Here is a 16,004-nt window from a genome sequence, read left to right as displayed (position 1 = left end):
GGCCAAGAACAAAATGAGCAGTTACTGCAGGCAGCTCTCATTAATGAAACAAGGAAAACCAAGAGGTAGCACTTTTATGACAACTACCAAGAACCCCACAAGGAATGCCATGATTCTGAACAAAACATTGATACCTTAATAACTTAGGCTATTCTTTGACTACTACACTGCCAGAGAGCACCTTGCCTCCGCTGTGAAATTACACTGCAGCCCTAAGCGATGCCTTCAACATTCAGACAGTAGCTTTATTGGTTTCAGTGGCGTTTTTGCGCTTAGGTTTTAGAAACTATGACCCAGTATTAGTTTCTTGTACTTTCTGTGGGTACTTAGGAGTTATTGTCTTACTTAAATGACAGTTCAAATACGGAGCCTCCGCTGTCATTGCAAATTGCAAGCGTCGGGTCATCTGTAAACTGAGCAGATAATTAGATTAAAAGTGGCACTGAGAAATAAACTACAAAAAGAAAGGACAGAAAAATGTATACTATGGCATTACTAAGAGCACACAAAAGTATGAGCATTGTACCTACCAGAAAGACACCTTTAACATACACAGTTGAGACAATAACTGGGGTTGTTTTTATGATGTGTAAGAAAAGCAAGATTTTGTGTTTCATCTTTACCCCTCCAGTGAGCCTCAAGCTAGATTTTGTTACCAAAGTCCCATTACTTTCTATTGCAGCTCAGAACTACAGCATACCAAAACCTGTGTTGCCCTAGAACACCTCACAGTTCAAGCCCAGGCGCTGGTGTCAGAGCTGGTGAATGAGCTGCAGTAACAAAAAGGCCAAAATCAGAAACATTCAGAACTCCTAATGATACCAAATAATCAAGATAAAAAGGGTCACAGCCACAGCTGAGGCACCCTTCAGGAGGACTCTGGAACCCAATTATCAGCAGCACAAGCATCTGGCCTCTAACGCAGTGCCTGAGCACTCTTCAATGCGGGTACTGCCATTAGGTGAGGAGCTAGAGAAGGGGGGCACTAGGAGCAGAAGATCGGGCACGTTCATCTTTATGCACAGGGCAAAGATGGCAGAGACAGAAGCGTGGAAGATGCAGCAGAAGGGGGCACCTTCACCCCCACAAAACACTTTTGGTTAGCCAGGTCAGACCAACCAGTACATGAGAACCTGTCCTTGAGCAACGCCCCCCACCAGACCCACTACACTAGTTCCATGTGAGGCACTGTATGGGTCTGGCTGTCCCAGCAAGGTCCAGGAAAGAAGAAGAGAGAGAAGAGTTTTGGTGATGCACCGAAGTCACTGCTCTGATCAGGCTGCCAAGGAGCATTATGGCCCGGTAGGAGAGGTCCACATAAAACAAAGCCACGCACAAAATCAGATATGAGTTTCTGTGTGTGACGACAACACTATGTTGAAAAAGAAGCCATAGATGATTTCTCTTTCAACCAAAACATTCCCAAAATGTTACTTGAGAAACTGCTGACAGAAGCTGCTTTCTACACTTCAGTCTCTTAAGTTTCCAGTTGGCCAGTCACGTAACCAGTTCAAACCAACGCAAGTTTTAGAGAAATATATTCTAGCAACTAACTCTTCATAGATTTCGACATCGGAGAGGAGTTATAACAGACAACAACTGTTGTTTGTTACAGTACAACTCACAGCCGATACTATTATTTCAGCTCTCAAAATACTCAGTTTCTTTTTGAAATAGAATTTCTGCTCATTTTTCTCATCTCTGGATGCTATCGCCACATAGCTCCTAGGTAGCTGCTCTCATCTGTAAATCTAACAGTATTACACTAGGAAAGTCAACACATCTGACTGAACACAAATGTCTTTTAAAGAAGAAAAAAAAGAAGCATACAAGGAGTACATGTAGTGCTTGTTACCTTGATGTGCAAAATGGCTGTTCCTGGTGGGTGGGCATCTGTTATTGATCGTAGCAGCTTCCCACTGGCCAGATCCCACATGGTGATCTGCAAACAGATTGTTCTCAGTAGGCGCATACTGCTAAGAGGTTCTCTCTATCGCCTTGTGTGTTAGTACATCAATAAATTTTTATATTCCCACTATCATCCTGGGTTAGTCATATCAAAGAAAAGCAATCTGAAATCTGTTCCCACCCTGTTTTTACAAGGAGTTTACTTATCTGCTTACACTCTCATTGACAACATTAGAGTTATCTTCTCGACTCTGAGTCATGTCCTTTTGGCAAGCTCTCACCACTTGCCAAAACTCAACTCGCAGCTATTTGTCTGATAACCCAATTCAAGAATGTAAGATAACTTTGCTACCACACAACACCGCTCAGAGTGGTTCAATGCATTTCTCTCTCACAGAATCCGTGAACAGTTGAATAAGCTCTGCTAACGCCCGTTAGCAAAACTCAAGCATCTCCATGGCTACCATGGACCTTGTCTCTCCTCTCCTCCTGCGTTTGTTGAGCATGACAGGTCAGGTAGGAGTACACAGCTTCACTTGTGCTTGGATATTAAATTCAGGCAATTTCTCAACTAAGAAGCAGGAAGTCACAAACTACTTACTGCATAACTGAGGAATATTTAGCCCAGAAGAGCCGAGATTACAATTTTCATCAAACTTTTTATTGGACATACTATTTTATATTGTTCCATAAATCACCTATCAAAGCCTCGCAGACCAGTTGTTTCAGAACTGCTGCTCCAAAATATTTTATTTGAGTCTCATTCAAAACAGGCCACTGCTCTGCATGGATCAAGTCTGTATTTCCACGTGGTGCGGAGCAGTCTGTCATTTAGCCCTATCATAGACACTGGAGTGTGTTTACTCTAGAATGAAGGTGAAAGCCAAAGGAGCAAAGGAAATTTAAAAATTAAAAAAAAAGCAGCCTCCTTTGTATTCCATGGACTTCTAAATTTTACCAAGTTAATGTCTGTCCATTTTAGTTTAGTTTTAGTCTTATAACTTTTGTTCACGAATTGCTTTCTCTCTTTAGGTTCAGAGAAGGGCATAAAAACAAAAGAGCAGACTCAACCCCTTTTTCCTCTGCATTAAAAGCTATGCTGCTTTCATCGTGCAACAGAAATAAGGTATTAGTAAAAACGAACTTTGGGGACAGATATGAGTTTCAAGAATTGCAAGTCATCACCACAGTAAAAACCAGCTTTAACTACAAACATAGATCTCACAAAGTGACCTAGAAAGACTAAGGTGGTTGTCCTGGTGTGCCATTGCACGTTTCAGTTTATCAGGAGCAGGACTTATGTCACAACAAGCCACGATTAATTGAATCCTTCACTATATTCTGCATGACTCATTTCCTCCACAGAAGCCTACCCCAAACAACCTGCCTGAGCTAGCTCACTGGATGCACACTGCTACTCAGCACAAAAAACTACTAACAAACAGCTCCATATTGAGTGTGCTTGGTTTGGAGATATTGTCACCTCTGGACAGTCCCTCGGTAACAGCCTGCCGAAGGACAGAGCACTGGATCATCTCATCCTACGGGAATTACCTGTCCTTTCGCAAAGCCACACAGGAGCCTTGAACAGTCGTTGTTGATGCTGAGAGCAGAGACAGCCCCATATTGGGCCCCAACAGCAGTGCTGCCCAGACAAAGCCGAAGAGCCTGGTTTTGATCTAGAGAATTGGTAAGAAATTAAAGAGAAAGAAAGAGCAATGATTAAAATCAACATCATGCAATTATTTGCATATACAATTCACTTGTGGTACATTAACGATTCACAGGCTTACAGTTAAGTTCTTAAAAAAAGAGTTTACAAGGTGAGAGCACAGGTTAGTACAGAGATAGTGGGACACTTGCAGGGAAATGCGAAAGTTATTTTTAAAAGTACAAAACAGGCAGAGGGAATATGGAAGTGCAGAGGTATTACAAACTGAAGAAGAAACTACTAGGATAAAAAAAAAATCAAAGCAATACTTAGCTTTCCTTTTACTATTCTGCAATGGTGCTTAAGTTGTAGCAAGGAAGATGACAGAAAATTAATTCTATTTTCCAAGCCTTATGCTTCTTTACGTTGATTTGAATAACAACTACAAATCCCCAACACGGGCTTTTGGTAAGTGTAGTTTGACGTAACTCATTCCTTGTTTTGTTGACAAACGCCAGAAGCTGCAGGGAAAATGAACTTGTGTCCCCAAGCCGCACGGTTAAAATGCTCGATGGGTTCTAGCGCACATAGCTCTCACTTTATAATGAAACAGTAATGATCACCACGCCGTGGCAGAACTCCCTTTCCTGAGAAGCAAAGGAGGTGCTAAAGCCTGCACAGCCTCCTAGGGGACTGGACCACTGCACGGCTATGCCCTGGCTGCCCCTGCAGACGACAGACAAGCACCCCAGGTTGTGCTACGTTCTTGTACGCTTCCGCCACGAGAGAATAAAAAATGCTTTATAAGATGTTGCACTGCAGGTGTTAAGAATGATAACCCTCTGCCTGTCTTTGGTGCATTGCTCTTAAAAGCTAAAGAAAATAAGTGTTCTGGATCTGCTTTTTCCACCTCTCCATTTTTTTCCTGCTTTTGAAGCGTGGAGGAAGAAAAGATGCTTTGTGAGGACTGTTGGAATGAAGACTGTAGATTTGAAATACATCAGAAGCACCACAATAACATTGGGTGCAGGATTCCACCTTCAGCAGGGAAGGGAAAGGACACGATCCAGGGGAACAGACAGCATCTGAGCACCAGAACCCCCCTGGAAGAACCGGCCAAGGCACAGGACACATTTCTCCAAGTTGCAGCACCATTAGCCATGTGCTAGAAGTGAAACAGAGCATGGACGTATCTTCTCTTTTTCTTTCCCAATATGAAGTGATGTATTCATCAATCTGCACAGACAGACTGATGGCCGAGCACACACACAGTGGGAGTCACCTTTCAAATTCTACCAGTATGAAGAGGCATTAGTGGGAGGTCTGAAATAAACACTATCAAGAAGAGCACCTAACTCATGGGTCACTCTAAAGCACTGTTTAGGGTGAGGAGAAAGAGGCTAGGGCCAAGTCCAAATACTTTTTCTGCTCTATTCCTTGTTTTCCTGCATCTACCTTGATAAACTCATCTGCTGTAGGGGCCTAAAACAAAGTAAAAAATTCCTTCTCCTGCAAAATCTGGATAATGATAGCAGAGAGGTAAGGATAGAGAGGGTGTTACAACCACCACTTGTTCTGCACACCAAATGAGACAGGGCCTGGGAGAGACAGAAGGGCCACGGTCTGTCTCGCAAATGCTCAGGGAAGGCTCAGGTATTATAGAAAACTGCCAGTTTTGATCTAAAACATGATGACAGTACTGGTCAAGAGGACACCATATGTTATAGCTACTCAGAGACATCAGAATTCTTGCAAACGTTGAAGAGCTTTGCTCTTCCTCTGTGGGAGGAAAAGACAAAGGTGCCTTTGGTTGACCATATCAATGCAAATCATCACCTCTTCATCAGGTGACAAGCAGCCCAGGCAGTTCTGGAAAAGGCTACCTGTCCTTCACGTACTTCTGCTCCGCTGTGCCCGCCAGCACAACATCTGACACTGCACAAAGAAGGAAGCGCCTCCCCTTTCTTCCTCTGCGGTCTGGCTTATGTCAAACACAGAACAAGGGAGCTGCATTTTCAAATGAGAACTGACATTTGCTTGTTTACACCTAAATACATTTCATAAAGATACTGCTTCTGCTGTCAGAGATGTCCAGTTGAACTACAGATAGATGAAGATTATTTTTAACAGCTAAATAATCAGAAACTGTATAAAACACTCTTTTTCATTAGCTTTCCAAATTAACATGGCATTGTTCAAGATGTATCTGAAAGCCAAGGAGAACCTGAGGGTTGAAATTGGCTGAACCTGCATGTACAGAAGCAACTCTGAAAGCTCTGACGGTCACACAAAGTACAGTTTAGAGATCTAAGTTTTATAAGCTTTGACGCTCATGTCTAACTAAACAAAGGATGCAAGTGACTATACTGCAAACTACTGCCTTTATTCAATACAGAAGAGGAACATGGAGCCAAAACTACTTCTGTATCACCATAGCGAAAAATTAGAAAAGCAACACGCAATTGATTGCATCTGCCACTCAAGCACAACGCAGAGCCTTCCTGAAGGTCGGTCTGATGCCACGGAGCCACGGCAAAGCACAGCACCTTCTGCCCCAGGGGCCAGGCAGGGTGCTTCAGCCACCACCTCCATCACCAAGCACAAGGCAGCAGAAGCGCTTCAAAACTAAGGCCATTGCCCCGTACACAGCTCTCCTTCTTAGGATAAGATGAGAGCAGAAGCTGAGTGATGGAAACAAAAATCATCCTCTGCCACGCTACTAGAAAGCACTTTGACATCACTGCGTCAAGGGTGTACACGGCATAGATCAGAAAGAAAAATGATGGAAGATTTCCATGGCAGCTCAGAGAAGACAGAGCTACAGCTGGAAAACAAGTTCCCCAGGGAGGTATTCTCCAAATGGTGTCCTTCAAGTCCCAAAGAAATAATTCCTGTCCCAGAGGTCTGGAAATACAGTTTATTTATAAAAAGACCATCTGCTAACCATACAAATTTGTTTAAAAATAAGGTGAATACTGCAGCTCTTGCTATTAAAGGCAAATTGCACCCTGTTCCTTCCACTTCAGCTTAAACCTGTCAGTAAGTCAATCCATAACCCATTTCCTGTAAGGCATGAAAAAGGAGAATCTTCCACAGCTTTCTCTGGAAAGGGCAGCAGCTTCAGAATCACTACTACTTTCAATCCAGCTTCACATCTTCACACATGTACCCACAGGAACTTTCAAATCCATTTTCTTCTTCCCTCACCCACAATGTCAGTTCAAAGTAAACAAGACCCCCCCCACCACCCCAAAATTAAATGCTGTGTATGACTCAAGTTAGTCCTTCCTAAGAAGAAAGTGCCCATTGTTTGCCAGAGATGTGTTTTCAGAGTTGAGGAATGATTACTTGGAAAGCTATGGATCACTTGGAAAGTCGGAGAAACCCATGCCAGTACTTGTTTCTTGTTTCCAGCCAGTCAAAAGATGGCACACAAGGAGGAGCCATTAGGTAAGATTTTTTTTTTTTTAAATAATTACAAATAAGATGGACAAAATTGCTTCCAAAGCAAAGCAAGACACCTGAATCAATGAGCTCCTATTAATCAATGGGTAGAGTAATAAAAATGGATAATAGCAAAAGGTTATAAAAGCCAATCTGATGATTTTCGACACTAGTGTTATCAACTTTGAATCAAGGCAGCTTTAGGATTAAACACAAAAAGCTTTTTCCAAATGCTTGAAACAAAAGGTGGCTATCAATTGTCAAAATGTTTTTAATTTTGCAATTTACATAAAGCACTTCTTCATCTGAAACATTTCTGGCAGTAACTACTTGTGCTGCTCTCAAAGTCTGACGTCGAAATGAGATGGCACTTTGATACAGCTGTACAAGTAAAGCACAAAGCCAACTTTGTGAATATGAAAACAGTCACTTTCCAGAACAAAGGCATATGCACAGCACTGCAGAAGTTGTTACTTCTCAGATCACCAGGTTTTCATCAAGATCTTTTCCTTAGGCTATGATTTTCCCAAGTTGGAAAGGCAAGTTTTAGGAATAGGTCCTTCCTCCCACCTTAATTAGGCAGAGAATCAGTAAGTGCTCTCCCAGGAGGTATATCCCCCTTGGGCCTGAGGATCAGGAGGACAAGAGATGGTGAGCTAATGGGACAGGCTGCAGGCACCATCTCCCCCAGTAACACAACAGCTGTCCCCTCCCTAAACCAGGGCATGCTGAAGCTTCCTCCCCACCCCCTGGCCTCCGCTTAAAGCTAGCGGAATGACCACTCAGAGCAGGGGTTAGGTCAGCCCACCTGTGGCTACCACATGAGGAACCCACTGCTCCCTCCTCAGCTGCATAACCGGCGCCTGAGCAGGGCTTCCAGGAGCTGCTCTCCACTTGTGCGGATTTCACAGGTTTTACCTGCTCCTCTGCTGTTCTTGCCTGGAGAATTTTAAGTGTTCAATGCACAGGCATTCAATAACCAATTCCAGACCAGCCAGCAGTATTATCCACTGACTGGTTACTGCACTGCTTTACTTGCTGCTTATCTGGCATCTTAGACTCTGGCACAGACAACATGCAAACTGGACAAGACAGGAGCTGTTCATGCAGGGTACGTGCACAGTGCAGTGTTACTGTACCTTTTCCTTTTCAGTCCATACAGAAAGGGCCAAAAGAGGAAAGAAAAAGCCAGAAATCAATATAAAAGAGTGAAGTAATGAACAGCATATATGTGATAATCTTCAAACACAGAGAGAACCTTCAGATTTGCTGATAGTGTTTCCTTTTGTTAACATTTCCTGTTTTGATTTATTCAAGTAACTGAGAGGATGCTGTGATATCTGGTGTTTTAAAACTAAGCGGTTTAAAAAGCGTGTGGAATCACTGAAAAAAAATTAGTTTATAAATTTGGACTTCATTGTATTGAAGACCAAAAAAAAGAAAGAAATTTGAGAGGAAATAAAACTGGAGGTTTAGTCGCTTAACTGGTAAAACTATTTTCAACAGTTACCACCAGCCAGGCAATCAACTCCCCATTAGCTTCCAAAAACAACCAAGCACAACAGTCCTCAAAATCTAGTTTTAATGCTGTCTTTAGGTACTTACACTACCTCTTCTCTCAAGATATCATGCTACTCCCACACCTGAACAAAGACAAGTTTTATAGCCAACACAGAAAATAAATGGTTCAACACTAATCAAACCAAAGTTTAGCTATATAGAAATTTTATGTCCGGAACATGAAGTCTCCATGAAAAATAACACATTTCAGTGAGCTCTGTTTAAGGGCTAGTTTTTGAGTAATGTAAAAACATCTTAGCTCTTCTGCAAAGATGGAGGAAAAAAAAAAATCTCTGAAGATTATTTGTTTATTGTTATAGGCTTGCTGGGAGAGCACTCCTCAAGAAAAATCATGGCACATAGCATAACTGTTCATTTGCACAACGCTCACAACGCCAAAAAAGTTTCAGAAAGAATCTGGCAAAAGGATGGCCCTCATTTATATTTAAAAAAAAATAAATTAAAAATCTCCCAAGCAAGCACCACACTAGAAACAAGCTAAGGGTCATATTCCTAAAGCACAAGACACAGTAATTATCCAAATGTGGAAATAAAAGCATCAAACATAAGATAAACTACCTGAAAGATAGGTAAAAAAATGAGAGCACCGAACTCTTCTCAGCAAATAACCAGATGTGGCAGATTTGAGAGGTCTAGATGGGTTGTTAAGAATTTTTTTGCCCTGCAAGATTATACGGCCCTGGAGCAGGTTACCAGAGGAGTGTGTGCACGCACGTTTGCCTGTTGGGCAGTATTTTCCATCCGTAAGAGTTTTTCAAGACTTGGCTAGACAAAGCCAGGGCTGCCCCAACCCAGTTATTGGTGACAGTCCTGCAGGAACCAGGGGGTGACTACGGGCCTTCAGACATCCCTTCCTACCAACACTCACAGGGTGCCAAAAAGTTGGCACCTAATCCAACTCTAACCCACAAGAAAAATACCGCTTTTCAAAGCTTAGATGCTCAATCGAGAACTGCCCTGTGACCATTTTTCAAGAGGCAACAGAAGCATTCAAAAAAGCAGAATGAAAGCCACCCAAGTCTTCCTTAAAAAGGAGAAAGCAGACAAGTCAAGAGGGACGGGTGGACTTAGGAGAGGAGACAAACGAAATAGCTACATGAAATCAAATATATGAAAGAAAAACATAAAGGGTTAAAAAATTTTACAGTGACACAAAACTATTCAGAGAAACTCAAACATCAGCAACATTCAACCAGAAAATGGACCTAAATTTTTGCAGGCAAAAAAAGGGTGATGTTTCCATTGTATAGTATAAACCATGCACACAAATTAGAAAACTTCAGGGAGTAAATCTCAACCTAATTAACACATCTAGCAGAAAAATGCTTTCATTTAAAAAGCACAGAAATTGATTGGTCTACGGACATAAACTGCTCGTTTAAATCACAGAATAAAACCAAGCCAGAACACTAATCCTCTCTCTCTTTGCACAGAAGAAAGCCTTATACAGCCATATCCTGCAAGGACTTCTCTCTTTGCAGACAGATGTGAGAGCACTGGGGTCAGTGCCCGAGTTTTAGTTGCAGAACTGAAACAATTTAGCAGAGAACAGAAGTGCCCAGGAAGCATTCGTGGCCATACCTGAAACAAAGTTGGATGACATATTTTCATTCCTCACCACCTTTAAATTCCAGCGTACTCACAGAATAACTTCAGTTGCAAGGAAGCTGCGGAGGTCTCTGGCCCAGTCCTACTGCTCCAAGCAAAGTCAATGAGATTAGTTTGCTCAGGGCTTGGCTGAGTTTTGAATATCACCAAGGAAGGCGATTCCACAGCCTCTCTCAGCCCTTATCTAATGCTTCAGCACACTCATGCTGAAAAATTTAATCAGATGTTCCCACGTTGCAGCTTGGGTCCACTGCCTCACATCTAACACCATGGACCTTTGAGAAAGGTCTGAGTCTCTCTTTCTATAACTTTCTATTACATAGTAGAAGATGGCAACATGATGTCAACCTTCTCTCCACGCAGAAGAAACCCAGTCCTCTCAGCCTCTGCTCATGTATCACGTGCTTCAGCCTTGGTGACACCCCACTGGGCCCACTGCAGTACTTCAGATGCCTGTCTTGTAGTGAGCAGCCCAAAACTGGAGACAGTACTTCAGATGGGATCTCGCAACTGTAGAATAGAGGGGACTAATAATTGTCCTCAACACACTGAGCACACTTGTGATTATACAGCCCAGTACGCGGCTGCATAAACAATAACTTAATATGTTTCAGTAGATCAGAAAGCTTGAAAGGCTCTGTTGCAAGTATGCAGAGAAGTTCTCTAAAGTACTGACATTTATTTTAATAAAAGCCAATTAGTGGAAAGCTGGTATTGTGCCAAGTGTTCTAAAGGCCATAAAATTAACTGAATAACTACAGACCCTTGCAAAGATCACGGCCAAAATAACAGTAAACACATTGGTCCAAAGTAATCTTTGCTTAAACGCACCTGCATTGAGCAAAACAAACAAATCTTAGAAAATACATCAGCTGAAACACCACAGCACACTAAGCATCTTGCACATTCAGGCTTTCAGTGGCCCATCCTCTTAAGTGGGACTTGATGCAGAAATAATCACGACAAAGATAAGAAGGACCCTTCCTCTTTGCACGCTTATATAGAGCCCTAGAGCCCCTTCTGGAGTGTAAAATGCTAAAAATAGTATCTCTCTATTATGACACTTGCAGAGAACAGCTTCGGTCTAAAAGCTTACTGACTTCATAGCATCTGCGTATAGAGAGCGCAACAGGAAATCAGAGTCAAAAGCTGTTCCATAGAAGTGATATTGGAGATCTCCACATACTAGACAAATTTTAAAAAAACCACAAAGATCTACTACTAAAAACTCAGTAAGATCATGAGACTAGCAGATAAGAAGTTACCTATATTCAGATTAAGCACATCTTGCAATTGTTTCAATATTGGATTTAGCAAATGGCATCAAATAGTTTCATGCCTAAATACCCAGGAAAACGAGTCTTAGTCTTTCCCATCCTTCTGCTGTCCCCTGTCACTTTTGGTCTCTTGAATAATTTCAGCTAACTTCAAAAGAAAAGCAAAGACGATAATGAAATTTTGAAAAATAGTTAAGAATTTGGTGCTGCATAGACAAAAGGTGCAAAAAAAAAAAAAAAAAAATCGATGTCTACGGAGCAATTGAAGAGCTGTTCTCGCCCAGCTGGTAAGCTGGATAAACAGAGGCACAAGCTCAGAAACTTTTTTTAAGAAAGTCCAGTGATAGGGAAAGAATAACAGAATGAAGGGACACAGAGGTGACTGGTGCAGGGGAAGGTCAAGGGAGGAGAAACCTATGATGCAAACCTGCAGGTAGCCATGGGTCAGAAGGTCCACTTCCCAAGGAACACGTTTTAATTTCCCTAATGCTGGTAGCTAATTATGTCACAGGGGAGAAGGAGATTAATACCGTATGAGACAACGGTTGTATACTGGGTCTGGCTTCTTCCACAGAAAACAGAGTAATCCATATTTAAACATAGAAAAGGCTCTTTAGAGAATTGCCACAGAGCTAAATTTCTCAATATCAATGTGCCAATCCCCAACAAAGCAGAAGAAATATGCAAATAAGGGCAACTAAAATATTACTTGCGCTTCACTGAAAGAAAATCACATTTAGCACTAACAGAACATATTAGAAGAAATCCACCCTGAAGTTCTAACTCAGGTTGGGGGCTTTTTTCTTTTGCCCCCCCCCCTTTTTTTTTTTTTAAGATCATTACAATGCAAAAAACTCAAAACTTTATTTTCAACTTACCAAATATCAGCGCTAACCCATGGGAAGTCCCCACTGCTATCAGATTTGATGCTGCCTGGAACAGTCATGCAGATTCAAAGAAGAAGAAATGTTAGTCACAAAACCACCACTCAAACTCTCACTACACTCATGCAAAGTTTGCCAAAAGATTTAGAAGGTTATAGACACAACCATTTTCTAATTTGTAAGTGACAAGCAATTCCTACGTGAAAGCTAGAGAAGTATTACACCCGAGCGACCACCACACAGATTTCCTCAAGTTCAAAGGGCTGCCTTTTCCTCTGCTGTTTGAAATTCAAATGTGCAGAGTGGTATCCACAGTGAAATTCCTTCTCTGCAAAGTCAGCCTCACTCTTTTGGTGTGGCAGCTGAATGCAAATACTCTCACTCAGCTGCTGCATCCAGATGTGAACCCTTCTACAACCCTGGGCAGCGCTGGTCCCCTGACGAGACAGTCCACAGCAAGCCCAGAGACTCCAGCTTCCTTCCATGGGGAATTAAACATAGCTCCAAAATTCTATGCACTTGCAAACCTGCAGCCAATTAAATACAACTTAACAGAAATCACATGATGCCGTAGATATATTACAGTTGTTCTCCTTTTCATTTCTTAGCAAGTATAAATCAGATTAAAAAAATGTAAGTGCTTTAATGTCTGGAGTATGTAAGCACCGATTTTTATCCTATGTGCACATCAGTCACAGTGTGCTTCCAGTTTTGCTGTGCAACCTTTTGTGTTAGATGCGACCACGGGTTTTTTCCTTTTTTAAACAATAAGTATAATTTCTTATAGATTGCTGCTACTACAGTCAAAGCAACCAAGCACATCTTTAGTTTCTTCATAAAACATTAAAACTTATTTCATGAGGGCAGAACAAATACTTCCTGTATTTCACCTCCTTAAAAAGTTTCTCTTCTCCTATAACTATAGGCAGCTTCACTTCTGACTTATTTTAATTAGCATGCTTGACTTAAAGAAATTTAGCACAAGTTGCTAAGCAGGAGTATCTTTCAACAGGCTTTTAGTGAAATTTTATATTTTAAGGTCATATTTCAGTTATGCCAGAGCTGTAGAGATTTCGAACCCATCCCTTTATGAGCACTTTTAAGTTTCTTTAAAAAGAGCATTAAGAGCCAAAGTAATAACCTGCAAAGAAGAAATAGCTAGGACAATTCAATGTGTTCACCAGGTGAACCCTTACCTTATGAGGAAAGGTTAGGTGCTCAACTAACAAGCCCTGGCGATGACATGAAAAAGGGGAGAGTGTGGGGCTTGACCAGCAGAGGGGCAGCCGGGCAGGTAAGAAAGGTTGAACCCTGCCCCCAGTGGCTAGATCTTTCATACTGCTTCTCCCACCCCTCATATTTGAAAATTCTTGGCAAGGATAAGAAGGGAGATGCATTTATAAGCTGTCTTAAATTACTGCTTTAACAAACTTGCACAAAAACTCACTATACAGTACTTGAAAATTGTTAGATTACTTACAATAGCAGTGGGCAAGCCAGCATCCACTTTGTCCTAGAAAAACAGGACGAGTCATGAGTAAGAGAGACAGAACTCCCAGCTCCGTGCACGTCTGTAATAATTAGAACTACAACATGCAGAAAAATCAACACAAGTTGCACTTTAATAGTCCCACCAGGGCAGAAAGTGCTGAGGGAAGCACTGGCTAAAAATACCCAGAAGGCACCTGGCCACCACAAACACACTCATGGATGAGTCACTTGTGTTTTATTCTAACAAGCCTACCTTGCATGCTTCAGAAATCACACACTTTATAAATCAACACCTTAGATCTGAGCCTGGACAGTCGGTTCTCCCCTGGCAGTACGACCTGCAGAACAGCTCTAACACACTCACGCCTGAAGTGCAGTCACAGACGCACCTAATACCTGATTCACTACTGGCTAGGGATTACTAGTTAGTCATTTATGTATGAAACATGTTAGTATTATCCAGAACTTATAGTAGGGGGAGGGAGGAGATCACACACACGCACCCTCCACACCAGAAGAGGTTCATATTTTTCTTAATGGATGCGACCACAAGAAAAAGACACTTACTGCGGCAGACACTATTTGGGCAGAAATCCCTTTCAGAAGCGAGAGCCGTATAACTGATCCATGGAGTGAGAGAGTATCTGGGAGTTTTTTCTTCCTAAGGAAATAGGAAATAAATCAAATGCATCAGAGCAGAAAAAGAGTTTGGAACTTTGCCTAACTCGCAGCTAAACCAGCAGGTAAATTCTGCGTGCACCCCTAACTCATGCAGCTTCCAGTCTTATTCTGGCGGCCTACATGCACAGAATGAGAGGGACATGAGATTATTAGCAAAGCCTGCTATGCACCACTGTGCGTGCATAAAATTTGTTTTTTAACTCATCCCCCGGGGGGGGGGGGGGGGGGAAGTCCTTCAAACAGTCAGTTTCAAGCATGTATCTGCAAACCTTTGAATTTATTAATAAATACTGAAAGCAACACTTTTGTTCTTTCATTAATCTTCCAGGGAGTCAGGAAGTTTCAGCCTTTAAACGTGAATGTCTAAGGAAAATACACGCTTGAAAAAGGCTCACTAGCAGAATACAGACCCCTAGGAAAACTGGATGTATGCTTAAAGAATAACACTCAATTAAAACCCAGCTGATCTGATACGAAAGGTAAGTGCTTCTGTTTATGGAGAAAATGTTGTTAAATGTAACTAGTGTACAGTTATTTCTAAAGAACACTGCTATCCTGTAGCACACACAGTAGAGGAAAAATCCCCAGGAAAGCTGTGATTTTGTCGCCAAGCTCACACCACCAGAAAGCCAAATTTGCAAAACTAACACGGAAACGCTTGGTTCTTCTCTCTCCAGAGGCACACAAATGGGTATCTCACACGTAAGCTGAAGAAACGCATTGTTAATAGCTTATATTAGCTATTAATTAGCTATTAATATTAGCTATTAATAGCTAAGGACCCAGCAACTAGCTTCACCCAAAGATTACAGTAACGCTTCCAAGTTTTTCTGCTCATTCTGTACTGAAAAACATTTAAGCCACTGCAGGTAAGATTTCACTCAATGCAAACCACCTTATTTGAAAAAGAAGGGACAGTGAATCAGTACACCACCATATGCCACCACGAACCATCACACCTGGAGTCTTTATATCCGATGCAATTGCTATTGGAACGATCACAACTTCTTACGGCATATAAGGCGGCCATGGGAGTGGCTCAGGATGGAGGATCAGGTCATCATTTGAGTAATTAATGAGATAAGTCAGCAGTATTCTAGCTAATTATCAGATTTCAGGCTGCTTTTAGCTGTCAAGATGAGCATTCCATTTACAGGAGTGACAGCAGTTCACTTGCCTTTTAAAAATAACCACCAGCTTCTTGCAGACTCTGGAAGTCAGACACACCTTTGAAAGATTTTCTTTAAAGCCATCGTGGTTCAGTGTTTTAAAGATTCCATTAAAATTCAGAGAAATTTAAGCACTCCGTCTCCCACAAAATGCATTTATTGCTCAAACAGGCTAGCCCTCAGTGCAAAAATAAATCCCATCTTCGCCTACTTGATCTTGCAGGGATAACACTGTTCTGTCAGAGGCAGCTTCACCGGAGTCCCTGCAGCATCCCCCTGGGACTTCAGCACTAGGATACAGCAGCAGGAG

At 41.8% G+C, this 16,004-nt stretch overlaps 1 protein-coding gene across 6 annotated transcripts in view; it reads right to left on the bottom strand.

Annotated features, from left to right (window-relative positions):
* The window catches only part of VPS8 (VPS8 subunit of CORVET complex), an 81,911-nt gene that overhangs the window by 62,450 nt on the left and 3,457 nt on the right, over positions 1-16,004 (bottom strand). For 3 of the 6 annotated variants that reach the window (XM_054204605.1, XM_054204606.1, XM_054204608.1), the window contains exons 4-10: positions 14,412-14,505; positions 13,834-13,866; positions 12,348-12,402; positions 11,897-11,965; positions 3,463-3,587; positions 1,856-1,942; positions 346-413 (exon numbers count right to left, since the gene is read on the bottom strand). In XM_054204605.1, the coding sequence (XP_054060580.1) occupies positions 346-413; positions 1,856-1,942; positions 3,463-3,587; positions 11,897-11,965; positions 12,348-12,402; positions 13,834-13,866; positions 14,412-14,505 (531 nt within the window). Of the gene's footprint in view, positions 1-345; positions 414-1,855; positions 1,943-3,462; positions 3,588-8,142; positions 8,166-10,165; positions 10,277-11,896; positions 11,966-12,347; positions 12,403-13,833; positions 13,867-14,411; positions 14,506-16,004 lie in introns of those variants that run through there. The other 3 variants (XM_054204607.1, XM_054204609.1, XM_054204610.1) reach the window with 3 other exon arrangements.

The sequence above is a fragment of the Rissa tridactyla genome, chromosome 6 (assembly GCF_028500815.1).
Source record: "Rissa tridactyla isolate bRisTri1 chromosome 6, bRisTri1.patW.cur.20221130, whole genome shotgun sequence".
NCBI classification, from domain to species: Eukaryota; Metazoa; Chordata; class Aves; order Charadriiformes; family Laridae; genus Rissa; species Rissa tridactyla.
This window is presented reverse-complemented; position numbering and strand designations above follow the sequence as displayed.